The sequence below is a fragment of the Oncorhynchus nerka genome, linkage group LG16 (genome assembly GCF_034236695.1).
Source record: "Oncorhynchus nerka isolate Pitt River linkage group LG16, Oner_Uvic_2.0, whole genome shotgun sequence".
Taxonomy (NCBI): domain Eukaryota; kingdom Metazoa; phylum Chordata; class Actinopteri; order Salmoniformes; family Salmonidae; genus Oncorhynchus; species Oncorhynchus nerka.
Window position 1 is genome coordinate 25671744 of NC_088411.1, and position 17235 is coordinate 25688978.

General features: G+C 41.4%; 1 protein-coding gene and 1 long non-coding RNA gene across 3 annotated transcripts in view; both read right to left on the bottom strand.

The window, feature by feature from the left end:
* Positions 1-17235, bottom strand: part of LOC115144319 (piggyBac transposable element-derived protein 5) — a 34781-nt gene that overhangs the window by 8411 nt on the left and 9135 nt on the right. The window contains exons 3-6 of one of the 2 annotated variants that reach the window (XM_029685249.2): positions 13357-13491; positions 12159-12339; positions 2916-3113; positions 1-1598 (exon numbers count right to left, since the gene is read on the bottom strand). In XM_029685249.2, the coding sequence (XP_029541109.1) occupies positions 1585-1598; positions 2916-3113; positions 12159-12339; positions 13357-13491 (528 nt within the window). In that variant the 3' untranslated portion in view covers positions 1-1584. The remainder of the gene's footprint in view (positions 1599-2915; positions 3114-12158; positions 12340-13356; positions 13492-17235) is intronic. The other variant, XM_029685248.2, reaches the window with a different exon arrangement.
* On the bottom strand, positions 8882-10171 carry LOC135561166 (uncharacterized). Its single transcript, XR_010459264.1, has 2 exons — positions 9592-10171; positions 8882-9483 (listed from the first exon to the last, which is right to left on the bottom strand). It is a non-coding gene; the product is annotated as an uncharacterized LOC135561166 (long non-coding RNA).

The following is a 17235-nucleotide window of genomic DNA, read 5'->3' on the forward strand; positions in this document are numbered from 1 at the left end:
AACACATGACTCAAACAGGACTAATGGGAGTTTTTTTTAAAGTATTATGGAATAATATTTTCAGATTGCAACTCAGTGACAAATTACAATACAAAAATGTGTGGCATATCATCTTGCACATAACAGTAAAGTAAATTGGATAAAGAGTGCAGTTGTGATGCTGTACATAACTAGACTGAATGCCTCAGTCTAATATGGTTTCTCACTATAGCTTCAACATAACCAATATATTCTGTGGAAAATACCTTGCTCTCTAACTAGCAAAATATGACTGCGCGCTTACTAGTGTAGCTAGAATAAACAATAAGTATCAACCTAATAGCTAAAACAGATCATGGGTGTACCACATGAAAAATAGATGAACATGAGGAGTTACAGTGTAATTATGGAGGTAGCTGCGAGGGAACGAGTCTAGTAGTCGCCTGGATCACATTGAGCCATTAGCAGGTCGTTGATATGTTTTTCTTGACTGAACCTCCATCTGTCGCTGACTCGCTTCCACTAAAATTATCCTCCGCTATCTAATGCTAATTATGTTAAGATTTCACTCAGGTCCTACAGTGTAATGTTGAATGGAAATTGGAAAGTTACAGGAGGGCAAATTGAAAAAGAAACGCAAGATCAAAGAGTAAGCGCATATTCAGAAAAGTCGCAGATTTTTTTTTACAGAATTTAAAAATATAAATCGGGAAGCAGACTTGATAAAGTCTAAATGTGGAATTTGGAAATATGTCCGACTCCGTCACTATTCCCTAGGCTTCAGTCTTTCACATGATTACTTCATTTCATAGTCATTTCACCAATGATACAGTGGTTTATTTATTCAAAAGGTAAAATAGTTCTCTCTGTAGCTATAATGAAATGTTATGACCACCACTTACCCATCCAAACAAAATAATTAGTCTAGTCTGTATAAGATAGGAGGGACACACCGAAGGTTGGGGTGGGAGAGGGTTGTGTTTTGCTGTATTTTGGGTTCTTATATTATCTGTAGTCAGATATAATTTGTCCTGGACAATGAGAACTAACAAAAAATAACCTACATCCTCTATAGCAGTGGTCACTAACCTTTTCTGGGTCAAGATAACTTTGAGTAAAAATGCAAGGCGAGATCTACAGCTCAGATTATTTATTTATTTTTTAAACATGACTTAAAAAATGTAAGCCTATACAACATTAACCAATTAAAAACAGTTATGTAGCAATGAGGTTTGTACAATAGGCTAAAGGCCTAATACATTATCACTGCATATCGGCTATGCTTGAATTGCTCTGCAATGTTGTTCTTCTCAGACCATTTTGAAATTGTATATTTTTTAAATTGATATATGATCACACTTGTAATAGCTCATTTGTTGTATTACTTGTGAGGCCCGGCTGAGTGAGCATAATCATGAGGTTTTTTTTTTTTACTGGACTGATGGCCTGCATCTGATGGTCAGTCTGATGGAAGGGAGCAGGGGTGGTGCCTCTCACCACAGTCACCGTCCCCTTGCTCTCCCTCCGCTGAGAAAATGGGGCACAGTCTTCCAACTGATGGTAAGACTCCAGTCACACTGCATTATTCCTGCCTCATGCACCAATTTATGTTGTTACTCCTATGACCAGAGAAAATGAAATATTACTTGATATAAAAAAAGAAGAAGCTGCAAGCCGCTAATAATAACAACGCAAGCTTATCGGGACACTATAGTCATTCATTACAGCTGCAGTGCTGGTTGTAGCGTGAGTGGAAGTAGGGAGACCGTGCATTTTCATGCTTATAAAAGTGTTGAACAAAGTGTTGATTTAGTTGTTATTCAGCACTGTCAAACATGAACTTACTCATAAAAACAGAAGCTCTTTGCTGTATTCGTTGAGTCTCTAGTCAAGGTTTTAAAAGTTTAGAATTCTCAACTTTGTGAATAAAAATTAAAAATATATTTTAGTCTATGGATCGAGGAAACTGTGCAGACGTGGTGATCTGAGCTATCTGATTGGCCAGTCGTAGGCCTATAGGTGCACTTGATTTGTTCTCTGAGCCTGTCGTGTAGACGGAGTTCTACCTTCAGACACATGAAATGGTTCAAAATGGGAATACTTTGCCTTCCTGGTATTAGGGCTGCTAATTCAAGTGCACCTACCACCAACAGCATGAAATGAAAAAATGAAAAAAAAGAGCTCAAAGCTTTATCGTTGAGTTTTTTTACAGAAATGTTTGATGATCGACTAGGAATGCCTTGGAGATGGATCAGTCGACCGCCAAGTTGGCGACCACTGCTCTTCTATAGGATTCATTCAGATTGTATTCAACAAGAAAAATCCTCCCAAACACTTGAAAAATTCAGCACTTCTTTTAACACAGCCATGAACAGAATCCAAACCCTCAATTCCACTCATCTACTCTGTATCCTTGCTGTTTATCTATCCAGATTTAATGCATTTTCCCACCTAATTTATTTTACAAATGGGATTAAATGTGTGGGGTGAGAGCCTTTCACATGCCATGCAACAGGGATTTTCTCCCATTTCCATTATCTCTGAACATCACTCATACAGGGAGAGACAGTGATGAGGTGCTGCAACAGGGTTTCTCAGTCTACAGGGTAGATTACGAGTGCATTAACAACTAGGAGTTACTGTGGTCTGTTAAATCCACATCATGTCAATGGTGGGTGGTGACTCATACTGTATCAGTCAGCCCTAAAGAGCTTCATAATGATGCTTAATTTCAGAGCATTATATTGACACAGTAGGTCGACATGATCAAAATAAAGAGAAACGTTTTTCTTTAAAATTGAAGGCTGTTCACTCTAAAATCTATGCCCATGATTGAATACCATTTAAACATCCCCCTGAATGCATGTTCTGAATGAAAATGTATGAAAAAGAAAACATGGGTAATATCACATCGGTCCCAAAGCAGGTCTCCTTACCTTTCTTGGTGGGTGAGTAGGCGTTGGTAAGGAAGCGGAAGTGTCCCTTGTTGTACCAGCTGATGAGAGAGGTGTTACCTCTCATCATGCTGTGGGACTGGCCCCTCTGCTGGGGGCTCTCAGGGTTCACCAACATGGACTGGGGCAGGCCGGTGCAGTCACTCTTCCTGGTGCTCAGCAGCCCACAGCAGTAGATCTCTGGCAGAGGACAAACACACACCTTACTTTAAATGTGGGAGGCACTTTATATTTGAACGAACCACCACACTGTATAATCTGTACATGTTAGCTGACTATTTCGCCATCTTTCTTAAAGCCCATCCTCTCCCACCACCTGCAGTAATGATAGATGGCACAGATTGCAGGTGGCCAGTATGTGTTCAGATTGAGATCAGAGGATAAAGCCTAGAGGACACCAAGAGGACAGACTCGCTCTCACACCACCTCTTACTCGGCAAGGGGTAAGACAGTGGCGTTTTTAATTGAGCTGTAGCTGAACATGATTAATATCTATGTCAGCTGCTGCAGGGCTACAGGGTTGGTTTACTGTGGCATCACTTCCCCTCTCACCAGGCTGTTCACTTTGTTAATTAAAACAATAGGATGAACTGGTGGTCTAGGTTTCCAAAATAAGCCTTGGGAGAATTTACTGTACGTCATCTTTACAGTTAACTCCATGTCTGGTTGTGCAGCCTAGTGGGTGGTAGGCATGGAAGCAGCAAAATAAACAATTCACATGTTGGTTCTCAGGGTTAACTTCAATTGACAGTCTTCTTTTTCATTACTACAGTAGCAGGAGGACATGTAATGGTGATTAAAAACAGCAGGGGGTGAGCAGGGAGTGATGAGAAAGGAGATTACAGTACATGCTGTACAGCGAGAGAGAAAGGAATAAAGAAAAGGATGAGAGAGAGAGCGAGACAGAGATGATCGTGGGGGTGATAGCAACACAGCTGCTTGCACCAGAATGCCAGTCATAAGTGTATGCAAAAACCTAGGCTACTGTCGATAGCTAGCTATATAGTTGTATTCAAGCTGAGGTTAACCAATAAATGCAAACATACATTTTGATTAGCTAACGTTAGGTTGCTTGTCCAAAGTCCATCAGCTAGCCTCTGTAGCTAACACCAGTCAGCTGATAGCTACCTGACTAACAAACAGGCAAAGAAGGGTAGCTAACTAGCCAATGAATGTGGGTTTGTTTTAATTAGCTAGGTCAGTCAGATGAGAGCTAACGTTGGCTAGGATGCTAACCAACAAACAAGGACCGCTAGCTATATTTTGCCAAGTAAGGTTTTTCATATAAGGCTGAAGTCATCATGTGTAAACTACTGACCTAGACACTTTCGTGTAATCAAAGCAGAAACAAATATGCAGAAATAAGATAATGAACATCCTTGGCTGCTATGATAGCCAGTTAACGTTAGCCAATGTAAGACTAACACATATGACCAGTTCATGCACCACAATAGATCATACATTGTTCCACAAAACTAGCTAGCTAAATAGGTTCAAAGCAAGATCAAAGCCAATGCCAAACTTTGGGATACGGTCACACTGCTAGCTAGCTGCCTTACAATGGGCATTGAAAACATGCTAGGTAGAATACGCCATAGACCAAGCTATGGTAAAATAAGATAAGATAAGAAATAAAATAAGAAAGCTACACTACATTTTCTTGACTAAGAACAACCCAGACCACAACAAAAACCATAGCCGAGAAAACCAATTACTTTATTAAGAAACAATATGCTACACTGAACAAAAATAGGACGGCAACATGTAAAGTGTTGATCCCATGTTTCATGAGCTGAAATAAAAGATCCCAACATTTTTCCATATGCACAAAAAGCTTGGTCTCTCAAATTTCGTGCACACGTTTGTTTACATCCCTGTTGGCAGCATTTCTCCGTTGCCAAGATAATCCATCCACTTGACAGGTGTAGCATATCAAGAAGTTGATAAAACATCATGATCATTACACAGGTGCACCTTGTGCTGGGGACAATAAAAGGCAACTAAAAATGTGCAGTTTTGTCACACAACACCACAATTGTCTCAAGTTTTGAGGGAGCGTGCAATTGGCATGCTGACTGCAGGAATGTCCACCAGAGCTGTTGCCAGATAATATTCATTTCTTTACCATAAGCCACCTCCAACATAATTTTAGAGAATTTGGCAGGAGGTCCTCACAACAGCAGACCATGTGTAAACACGCCAGCCCAGGACCTCCACATCCAGTTTCTTTACCTGCAGGATCGTTTGAGACCAGCCATCCAGACAGCTGATGAAACTGTGGATTTGCAGAACCATAGAATTTCTGCACAATCTGTCAGGAAGCTCATCTGTGTGCTCGTCGTCCTCACCAGGGTCTTGACCTCCTGAAGTTTGGCGTTGTAACCCAATTCAGTGGGAAAATCCTCACCTTCGATGGCCACTGGGACGATGGAGAAGTGTGCTCTTCACAGAAGAATCCCAGTTTTAACTGTACCGGGAAGAAGGCAGATAGCGTCTACGGCGTCTTGTGGCTGAGCAGTTTGCTGATGTCAACATTGTGAACAGAGTGCGGACAACGAACAAATTGCATTTTATTGATGTCAATTTGAATGCACAGAAATACCATGACAAGCTCCTAAGTCCCATTGTCGTGCCATTCATCCACCGCCATCACCTCATGTTTCAGCATGATAATGCACGACCCCATGTTGCAAGGATCTGTACACAATTCCTGGAAGCTGAAAATGTCCCAGTTCTTCCAGGGCCTGCATACTCACCAGACATGTCACAGATTGAGCATGTTTGGGATGCTCTGGTTCGACGTGTTCAGCAACTACAGCCACTGAAGAAGAGTGGGACAACATTCCACAATCAACAGCCTGATCAAATCTATGCGAAGGAGATGTGTTGCACTGCATGAGGCAAATGGTGGTCACACCAGATACTGACTAGTTTTCTGATCCCTGCTCCTACTTTTAAGGTATCTGTGACCAACATATCTGTTCCCAGTCATGTGAAATCCATAGATGATAATGCATTTATTTCAATTGACTGATTTTTTAAACTGTAACTCTGTAAAATCTAATAAATTGTTGCATGTTGCGTTTATATTTTTGTTCAGTGTAGTTATGAACCGCATATAATCAATGGTTGAATGGTTGTTCCAACCCCAAATGCACATGTCTCAGTTCAGTTGTGCACTACAAGTAAGCAAATGCACGCTAGCATCAGACAATTTACCAGGTCCGGCATATTTCCTGCTTTCTTGTCATTATTATAATCAACATTTGTACTGACTGATTAAAATGGTGTTGAGTTACTTTTCAGTGTTCAGAAGTCGCCATCCACAAGTAAAGTAGTTAGGGGGTGCGGGTCCTGGGCGTGAGCCAGGTGCCCCGCTCTTTCCGACAGTCAACTCAAATTAAGCATGGAGTAGTAGTAGGTAAGCACGTGTAGTAATGAGTAGGATTCTGTGTTCACGTGCTAAATGGATTACTTTTGATTAAAACACTTTATCTTCCGTCCCTCCCCACCTTCATAGCCCGGTGTACCCCGGGCCAGATTAATCGAACCCCCTCTCTGCTTGCTTAAATTGTGCGCCATTGCTACCCATTCCAAATAAAATTGCATGCCTGCTAACTTAGCTACATTATTACATGAGTCGGTTTTCAGAAAATCAACTGTTTTAGACTATTGTATTTCAACCAAGTGTGAGAAACAAACATTCAATCAGTATAGAGTGAATAAACCAAAACATTTTGGAACCGACGCTTCCAGACTCCATTTAAAATGGTCTGTCTAACTACATTTTATTAGAACAGGATTTGTAGTGTAATCATTAGTTATCCGTCTATAGATCTGAAGAGTGTGGGTTTGCCTCCCGGAGGATACATTTGGACCATTCATTTGTTTATAGTTTTGACAGCCCATTCCCGCCACACACACACACTTTAATTTATTAAGTGGCAATTAAAACAGCCTTTGGGTTCGTGGAGTGGCAGGCAAGTGTCAGTGAGTGTGGTGGTGTGTACTACTGCGTGCGTTTTGCTAGAACGGAGGAGAGACCTGCTCTCAGACTCTAAAGGAAGGAGGTCGTTGCCCTCATCTCTGAAATGCACATTACACGCTATCCCTACGGTACTGCCCAAGGACACAGTGCTTTATGGCAGAGTGGTGGATTGTGGGCATGCGCCTGTCAAGGAGAAATGCAAGCTGGCCCATGTAGAGCTGACAAACGACTTCAAAAAATTCAAATGGACGCAGTACACATGGTACTTATAATATGTTTTGTTCCAAATGTCAGATATGTAAATCATTTTTCTTAAGAGAGTTTTGTACTTTTATTTGACAGGTGTTTCACAGCAGTATTTGTATCAGGAGTTACCAAAATTTCTCTTGAAGATACACAGGGTTATGCATGTTTTTTTTTTTTTTTTCAAGCCTAGTACCACACCTGATTCTACTACTCAGCTGTTCATCAAGACCGTAGGTGTTTATAAAGACCAAAATCGGGTGTATTTTTCAGGACCTTGCTCAATTGTTTTAAGAGAGATTAGGGAATAAAATCCAGTTTACTACATATTTACTTAAGTGGGTTTCTGGTTTTTCACTTCCCTCTGGAAAATCAACTGTTAATATTAAATACACTGCTCAAAAAAATAAAGGGAACACAACACAATGTAACTCCAAGTCAATCACACTTCTGTGAAATCAAACTGTCCACTTAGGAAGCAACACTGATTGACAATAAATTTCACATGCTGTTGTGCAAATGGAATAGACAACAGGTGGAAATTATAGGCAATTAGAAAGACACTCCCAATAAAGGAGTGGTTCTACAGACCACTTCTCAGTTCATATGCTTCCTGGCTGATGTTTTGGTCACTTTTGAATGCTGGCGGTGCTTTCACTCTAGTGGTAGCATGAGACGGAGTCTACAACCCACACAAGTGGCTCAAGTAGTGCAGCTCATCCAGGATGGCACATCAATGCGAGCTGTGGCAAGAAGATTTGCTGTGTCTGTCAGCGTAGTGTCCAGAGCATGGAGGCGCTACCAGGAGACAGGCCAGTACATCACGAGACGTGGAGGAGGCCGTAGGAGGGCAACAACCCAGCAGCAGGACCGCTTACCTCCGCCTTTGTGCAAGGAGGAGCAGGAGGAGCACTGCCAGAGCCCTGCAAAATGACCTCCAGGTCTGGGAGATCCCTCAGGAGACCATCCGCCACCTCATCAGGAGCATGCCCAGGCATTGTAGGGAGGTCATACAGGCACGTGGAGGCCACACACACTACTGAGCCTCATTTTGACTTGTTTTAAGGACATTACATCAAAGTTGGATCCGCCTGTAGTGTGCTTATCCACTTTAATTTTGAGTGTGACTCCAAATCCAGACCTCCATAGGTTGATAAATTTGATTTCCATTGATAATTTGTGTGATTTTGTTGTCAGCACATTCAACTATGTAAAGAAAAAAGTATTTAATAAGAATATTTCATTCATTCAGATCTAGGATGTGTTATTTTAGTGTTCCCTTTTTTTCTTTGAGCAGTGTAAATACCAACAACTACTGTTGCCATTATTGTTTACTTTTACTGTTTCCATAAAAAACATGGAAATTAAAACCAAAAAAACAACATTTTAAGTGAGAGGTAAGTATTGGTCTGAAGCTGAAAAAGAAAGGAAATTCAAATGAGCACAATACCTAATCCACCCATGCTCTACCAAGGTTTTACCAACACACAGCTTTGACCTACTACAGTAACTATGTTGGTATTGTACTTCAAACTACAGTATGTGTAGGCAGAGTACTTAGGATTCAAACCTTCTCAAACAGCCTAATTCATACTCTTCAGATGGACAATGGACTTTACGGTGTCCTGCTATTAAAATCAAGCCACTCAAATCATAATATATATATATAAATATATATAATTTGGCTCTATATATTTTTAGATATTGTAAATGTGTATTATTGTTGCATCACTATCTTTATTACAAAAATAAATACAAAGTACAAACAACTAAGCTACATATTATTTTTACAGAAGTAATGAACTGTCCATTGATCAGCAAAGCAATTGATTAAACAGGACCGTGGTTCTGAGCTCATGTCAATATAAAACAGGTAAGCTAACAGTTACAGAAATCAGGAATGCAGACAGGCTCTATCTATCTGAGCTACTGTGTCCAACACACCACCACCTGTTGTTATGTTGGGCACCATACTGACCAAAAAAGGATGTTATTATATAATGCACCACATTACTACAAGACAAAACAGCTCAATCAAGTCTAATGGTCTTGTAAGTATATCGATATCTGATATTTTCCTTGACCCAAAAAAAACTATACCGATATACCTTTTTTCAGCCTTTTAAGCATTCTAGTACAGTTAAATAGTTAACACACACATGGACGCAGCTGTCTAAGGCACTGCGAGGCAGTGCAAGAGGCGTCACTACAGTCCCTGGTTCGAATCCAGCCGGCCGTCATAGGGCGGTGCACAATTGGACCAGCGTCGTCCGGGTTTGGCCGTCATTGTAAATAAGAATTTGTTCTTAACGGACTTGCCTAGTTAAATAAAAGGGGCACACACACACACACAAATTATTTTGTTGGCATTTACGCATGTCCCCATTACCAGTAAAACATAATCAAAAACCCATTTCTTTCACTTACTTGCTGTGCTGTTTTGTTGATCATTTCTTCAGTCGTTTCATTCTCAACCAGGATTTATTTCTATGGAACGCCGTTTGAGTCTTTGCGTGCCAAAAAAAGATGCACGTCAAATAACACTATTTGACGTGTCAAATAAGCTTGTTGACCAACCAGGATCTGAATGACAACAAAATCAAAATTAAGTAGTTATTACACTATCACTCGTATTTCATGTGTCACAACGATTCATCGCTATGATGCTGGTAAGTTGTCTCACGTACTTGGTGCTGGTCATTAAAAAAAAGTTAGCTAGCTCATGGGATGCAAACAATGTTCTTCCCCCCAAAAAATTCAAAACAACAATCTGTTTCAGTAGCTATAGTTAGCTAGCTGACTATGTAGCAATCTAAAATAACCCTATTTTTAAGGCAGTTCTTATTTAATGGTGGTCAGACCCATCCATGTGAAGCTAGCCACAATAAGGATAGCCTAAGGTTAGCCTTCAAAATAAAAGTATGGAACAATTCTACTATTTGTATGCATTTGCATCACTGTCAATGACATACTTTTATTTTGAAGGCAAACCGCAAATTCCACTATTGTGCCTAATCCTTGTTGTGGCTAGCTTCACAACACATAACCCGGTCCGGGTCGAGCCTCACTAGCCAGATGAAGCTAGCTGACTGCTTATAATGTTAGCTTTGGGAAACAGGGTTAAGTAGCTGGCTAGCTATTTATTTTCATGAAGTGAAGTTCAATTTCAATAGGCGAACAACAAGTGGCAAACTAGCTAATACTTACTCACAAGGATTCCTAAATCATTGCTAAGAATAATGAAAATGACTGCAGTTTCTACTGGTCATTGTTTTCAGGCTTGGTTGTATTGGTGCTAGCTGGGTTTCAAGCTAAAGCTCACTACCCCAGAAGTTGCGGCCGAACAAATTATGCTTTATTACCAACGCGGTATTGTAAACATGTCGTTCGTGGCCGGTGTTTGCAGACTTTTTTTGTACAGCTTTGACAGTGCAACTCTATCTTTTTTGACACGCAAAGACCCAAACGGCGTTCCATAGTATGTATGTCGTGAAGCTAATAGCAGTGGCGCTATTACTATGTAACTCCGGTAGAGCAACATCTGAAAAAGAGCTCACTTGGTAGTGTGTACCGGTGCTCGACCAGTCGGCGAAAGCCAACATCACCCACGACAGAGAACGTTTGATTGTCAAGGGCAATGAATACCATTATCTTGTCTTTAATAGATTTCGCCTTTCAGTTGTCTCGCTGGATTTTTTAAAAACTCTTTCAAATGACTGCTCGACTTGTTTGACTGCTCGATTCACACAGCAGGCTAGGTTAGGGATGCTGTGTTGCAAGTGTAGAGCATAATTTTACCTGGTGTCATTACGTCATGTACATTCGTTATATAGGTATGCACGGCAGCTTTGACATCGGTTTTTAACATTGGCGTTAAAATAGACATTGGGCCGATATCGATGTTGGCATTTTTAGCTAATATCGGCCAATTCCGATATGTTTACCGATATATCGTGCATCTCTAATAAAAGCAAAGCTTGATTTAATTTAATACATTTTTTTTTTATCACAAAAAAGGTAGTGTAATGGGATGTCTTACTGTGGTGTGCGAAGAATCCAATACTTTACCTTGTGTGAGGTAAAAATCACATTGTTGTGAAACCACCTCCTCTAAGAGTATGAATTAGGCTGTTTGAGAAGGTTTGAATACTAAGCAACCTGCCTACACATAGTTTGAAGAACAATACCAACATAGCAACTGTAGTAGATCAAAGCTGTGTGCTAGAAAACCTTGGTAGAGTATGGGTGAAAACCTTGGTAGAGTATGGGTGAAAACCTTGGTAGAGTATGGGTGGAAACCTTGGTAGAGTATGGGTGGAAACCTTGGTAGAGTATGGGTGGAAACCTTGGTAGAGTATGGGTGAAAACCTTGGTAGAGTATGGGTGAAAACCTTGGTAGAGTATGGGTGAAAACCTTGGTAGAGTATGGGTGAAAACCTTGGTAGAGTATGGGTGAAAACCTTGGTAGAGTATGGGTGAAAACCTTGGTAGAGTATGGGTGAAAACCTTGGTAGAGTATGGGTGAAAACCTTGGTAGAGTATGGGTGGAATAAGCATTGTGGCGCTCCTGAATATCCTTTTTAAGCTTCAGACAAATGCCTCCACCCATTTAAACAGTTAGTTTTTTATAGAAAAAAAGAAAGAAAGAAAGGAGATGCACAGACAGACAGAGACAGAAAGAGATGCACAGACAGAGACAGAAAGAGATGCGCAGACAGAGACAGAAAGAGATGCGCAGACAGAGACAGAAAGAGATGCACAGACAGAGACAGAAAGAGATGCGCAGACAGAGACAGAAAGAGATGCGCAGACAGAGACAGAAAGAGATGCGCAGACAGAGACGCGCAGACAGAGAGACAGAGACAGACAGAGATGCGCAGACAGAGACAGACAGAGATGCGCAGAGAGAGACAGACAGAGATGCGCAGACAGACAGACAGATGTGCAAACAGACAGATAGACAGAGATGCGCAGACAGACAGACAAGCATATACCCTGTTTCTCAAACTCCTGGTACAGGTTGAGGCTGGTGATGCTGGGTCCGGTGAAGATGATGCTGTTGCGGCCTGAGAGGTTCTGACACAGCTGTTTGGCCACCATACTGTGGAGCTGAGGCTTGATCTTCAGGGTGGCCAACCCATCAGGACCCTGGCCCTCCTTTAGATGCACATAGATCTAGAAGAGAGATACAGACAGTCAAAACCACGATAATGTCATATGCTGACATATCAAAATCAATACATAAATTTCCTCAGCTATCATTCCAAGTGTTCCAATTAGCGACCTTGATGTGGCTCCTACAATCTGAATCACTGGCCTGGCTTACCTCCATTAATGACAATTTACATGTAAATATTACTCTGATCAGACAAATTGATTGATACACTAGTTATCATCACACAATGTAATTTATCATTTACACTATGAACCCTGTTGTTTAGTAATAGATGAGATATTAACAGTCGTTGTCTTGCAAATTACGAATGAAAAATACATAATATATGAATTATTCTTCCCACCAACCGGGACGGGCGTGCATAACCATTAATTCTCATGCCTTCCTGGGTCTGTTTGAGGCTTGGGGCAGCAGTCATTTGGTTATACACCCACCAAGAGCAGAGAGCAATTATACTAAGTGGACTGGCACTTTATTTTCCAAGCAGTGACTGGGCATTGCACTAATGGAATCCCATTGATTCACTCTACAACTTTTCACTTTGTTTTCTCTCTTCTCCCTATGGCACATTTCTGCCATAAAAGAAGACAATTCAGAGCCAAAAGAAACCGATCGGCTTGTAAAAGCCTAACTCCTGGGAAACAACAACAGAACATTGGGTCTGGAGACTGATTGAGGCACTGGGATGGTCCCATATCAGTCATCCAATCACACAGTTTGCCTGGATCTCTCAGCTGTCTGAGTGAGTGGGAAGGGCATGGTCTGATTGCACTAGTCCTGTCGTATTCTAGAGTCTAGACGAATGGCAGGCAGTCTTGTGCAATTCCCGGTGAGGTTGCACAGGGGGTAATTGAAGGTGCACAGTCTGTCACAAAGTTGGCAAAGCACTAGCTCCCGGATATAAAAGAATATAAATTCAAGAGGTTACAGTACAGTCCCTCCCCTCATTTCTTTCTCCACTGCTCTCACCATCTCCCTTTGTCTTATTTACATAAACACACACACACACACTGTACCTGACAGATGAAGCCAGTGGATGTGCATTGGCGGACCCACAGACTGAATTTCCTCTTCCTCCTCTTCCTCAGTTCTCTCTCCGTACAGGTGGTGATGAACACCGGGTCCTCATCAATCAGAGGCTCATGGAGCACCTATGGAACAGTGGGAATATACAGTTCATATTCAAATGCGTCCATTCAGCCAAGAGCAGGTATATAACCAGGGATGGCACCATGGCAGCGGTTTCTGACTGATTGTACTGTATAAGATGCATGTGTGTGGACTACAGACTAAGGCTAGGTAGCATCTTATCACAAAAATGTAGGATATCAAAGTGGATGGAGGACCCAGGCATGCGTTGCCATAGTGATTTCCCAACGGGACCAAGGAGACACAACGAGGCACAGGTGGTGTTTGTTTAGCCCAGAGCAGAACAGACAAACCAATACTGTATATATACTGTCTGCTACCTCTCTGTTAATGAACTCACATCTACCACTGGGAGCCACACAGACACACCGCCTGACTGAGAAGAAGTACCTAGAATATCTGCTCGGTCTGCAGGAGAGCCAGAACTCATGAGGGAGCAGGGATTTCAGACCTGCAACAGAAGTGAGTATGTGTATCAGATAGAGCACTGTAGGTAAGGTGTGATGGGGTTGTTCCAGGTTGATTTTCACCCCTATCGATTTGTTGTGATGATACAACAGAAACACCTGGCTTCTTTACAGGGAGTCAAAGAAGTCTATCTTTTTTACAACGTTGACAAGAGGAGTTTGAGACAATTATTCAGTTGGAAACAAACAGAAACTGTTCATAGCCATCCACAGGTCTCCTGAAAATCCCAAAAAATGATTCACAAAAGGATTTCTAAAAGAATTCACAGTTATTCCTGCACGGGTGAAGTCAGTGACAGGTGAACACATTCTGTTTAAATGTGTGTTGCCTGACTTTTCCCTGCTGCCTGGCTATAGACCTGTCCTTCATAACCTTCTACTAAGTGCTCTACTGGTAAATTACAACCATCTGTTATGCTCTATTGGTCTTTGGCCTGTGGGGGCTGGATGTCTATCAAACCCATTTCTCAACACCAATGACTTAATCTCAGTGGAAGCAATGATACAGATGAAGTCTATCAGTCTTCTCTCTCTCTGTCTCTTGCTGACAGCTACTGCATTAGCTAAGATCAGTGGCAGTTTGACAACCATTACCTGAGGGAAATACAGTGTCTGAGAAGATAGCGATGGAAACAAAAAAAGGTACACCTATTTCCCAGACCTTCTTAATTTGCTAGATCTCTAAACATAGTTGTTTGTGTTGTCTACGTTAATGAGTGAGAGAAAAAAAAATGTACAGCTAGCTAAGCAGAATTGTTAATGACACAAAGCTCAGCAATTTTAATGTATCTTCCAAAGAACCCCTGCTGTGCCAGAGATGCACCGGAAGGCACTATCCTCTTTGACATGCACCGTTCCTTCCATCTTAAAGTAGAAACTTCACTTAACACATTTCTATAAAGGCTTTTGTTATGCTTATTATACAGATGTAGGATCTTCATTTGATCACCCTTTTGCATGAGAACTTTCCTGCAATGCAGGAAATGTAAAACGTATAGTGTACGAGGTTTAAAAAGACGTCTGAAGTTTGTCATTTCCACTTTTTGACCCCCCACCTTATGAAAAATGTAACAACTCCTACAAAAATGTCCATGAATTATAATCCACATACTAAATAACATTTCCTGTTGCTGCAGGATTAATTTCCTGCTGTAGCAAACTGGCTCAAATTAAGATCATACTGTAAATCTGTAAAAGGCAGAAGCTGAAGAAGGTAGGCTTCACAGACAGAAAAAAAAACTGTAAATGGAACATTTTGGGTAGACAATTTTTCTTCACCACAGCCAGGGAAAATGCATTAATTTTTCAGACAGGACATCCACCACTAGTCTGTGCTGATCAGAGTCCCTGGCAGAGGCAGCCCAATCAGAGACATGTTAGCAGCACATCCCACTGTGGAGCTATGGAGGGTATGTTTTACGTCATACCTTCACAGCTACTGGACTAGATGGTACTGGGCAGTAAGTGAAGATAATAAGAAAATGAATGTCTGGGTGAAAGTATTTGCATTGGCAAATGATAAAAAGGTTTTGTACAGTGCCTGTTGGATTGTACACACACAGAGAGAGAGAGAGAGAGAAAAACACCCTTATCTGAGCTGAGATACTGAGGCTGTCATCAGTGCCGTGCTGTGTCCAGACTCCAGCCTTGGAGCCCTGACCTCTAGGACAGAGGCTGTGGTGTGAAGGTGCATTCCCAATCCCTCAGCTCTGACTGTGGGAGTCTGCCTCATTTCCATTTAAACCCCTGGGAGTGAAGCAGAGCAGAGGGGAAGGGAATGCCCTCTCAGAACTCCTCTCCTGTCAGCTTCGGGAGGTAGCAGTGCCCTGCTTTGATCCGCCAAGTCTGACAGGGAATTTACATGCAACGCGCAATGCCTGATCACCAGGGAGCACGCTGAGGAAAACTCTGTCAGCCTCCTGTACACTGTGTATATAGCTGAGAATACACTACTTCTTGACTGACACATTGGGCGCATCCTAGAGTTATTCTCAGATACAAGTGTTGGGGCCGGGACGATACCAGTATCACGATACTCGTTAGAATCGTGGCAAGGAAACAAAACACAAAGCAGATTTGACTTCTTTAGGAAAACAGCTCTAATGTTGGAAACAAACATCATTCTGTTGTCATCCAGAGTTACATTTATTTATTTTCCAAGCTATAGCATATTTTACATACAGCGGGTTTTTAACCTTTCTGGTGCAGGCGTTCTGCTAGTGACCCACCTCGACAACATCCGGTGAAATTGCTGAGCGTGAAATTCAAATTACAGAAATATAAATATTTAACCTTCATGGAAATACAAGTGTCACACATGCGATTATCCGAGGACAGCGCTCTGCATACAAAAGCATGAAAAACATTTTTCAACCAGGCAGGTGCGCCACGAAAGTCAGAAATAGCGATATAATAAAAGCCTTACCTTTGAAGATCTTCTTCTGTTGGCACTCCAAAAGGTCCCAGTTACATCACAAATGGTCATTTTGTTCGATAAAGTCCTTCTTGATAACCCCAAAAACTCAGTTTAGCTGGCGCGCTTCATTAAATAATCCACAGGTTTCCCTCCTTCAAAATGCATACAAAATGAATCCCAAACGTTACCAATTAACTTCTCCAAACAACGTTTATAATCTAACCTCAGCTACCCTAATACGTAAATAAAATTATAAAATTTAAGACGGAGAATCGTTAGTCTTTACCAGAGATAAACAACAAAAAAAAAAAAACGCGCTCTCATCCACGCGCATGAAAACACTACAGCCAAAATGGGAGCCACTTAGAAAAACTACAAATTCTAGCAAATTTTTCCAAAACCCAGCCTGAAACACTTTCTAAAGACTTGACATCTAGTGGAAGCCCTAGGTACTGCAATCTGGGAGGATTTCGCCTCATAATAAACATGAGTCATTGAAAGCAGTGGTAGGCTGAAAAAAAAAAAATTGGGGATGGTTTGTCCTCGGGGTTTCGACCGGCCATATCAGTTCTGTTATACTCTCAGACATTATTTTAACAGTTTTAGAAACTTGTGTTTTTTTTATCCAAATCTACAAATTATATGCATATCCTAGCTGACAGGCAGTTTACTTTGGGCACGCTTTTCATCCGGATGTCAAAATACAGCCCCTACTCAAGAGGTTAAAGAGTGAATGAATGCACCGATTCAACCCGTTTCTCTGTTGCTCATTAAGAAAAACTAGATATCAGTCTTGGGGATGTGGTCCGATGTGGCAGTTATTGACGTTTGTCTCCCATGGGATACCATAGGAACAAAGCCAG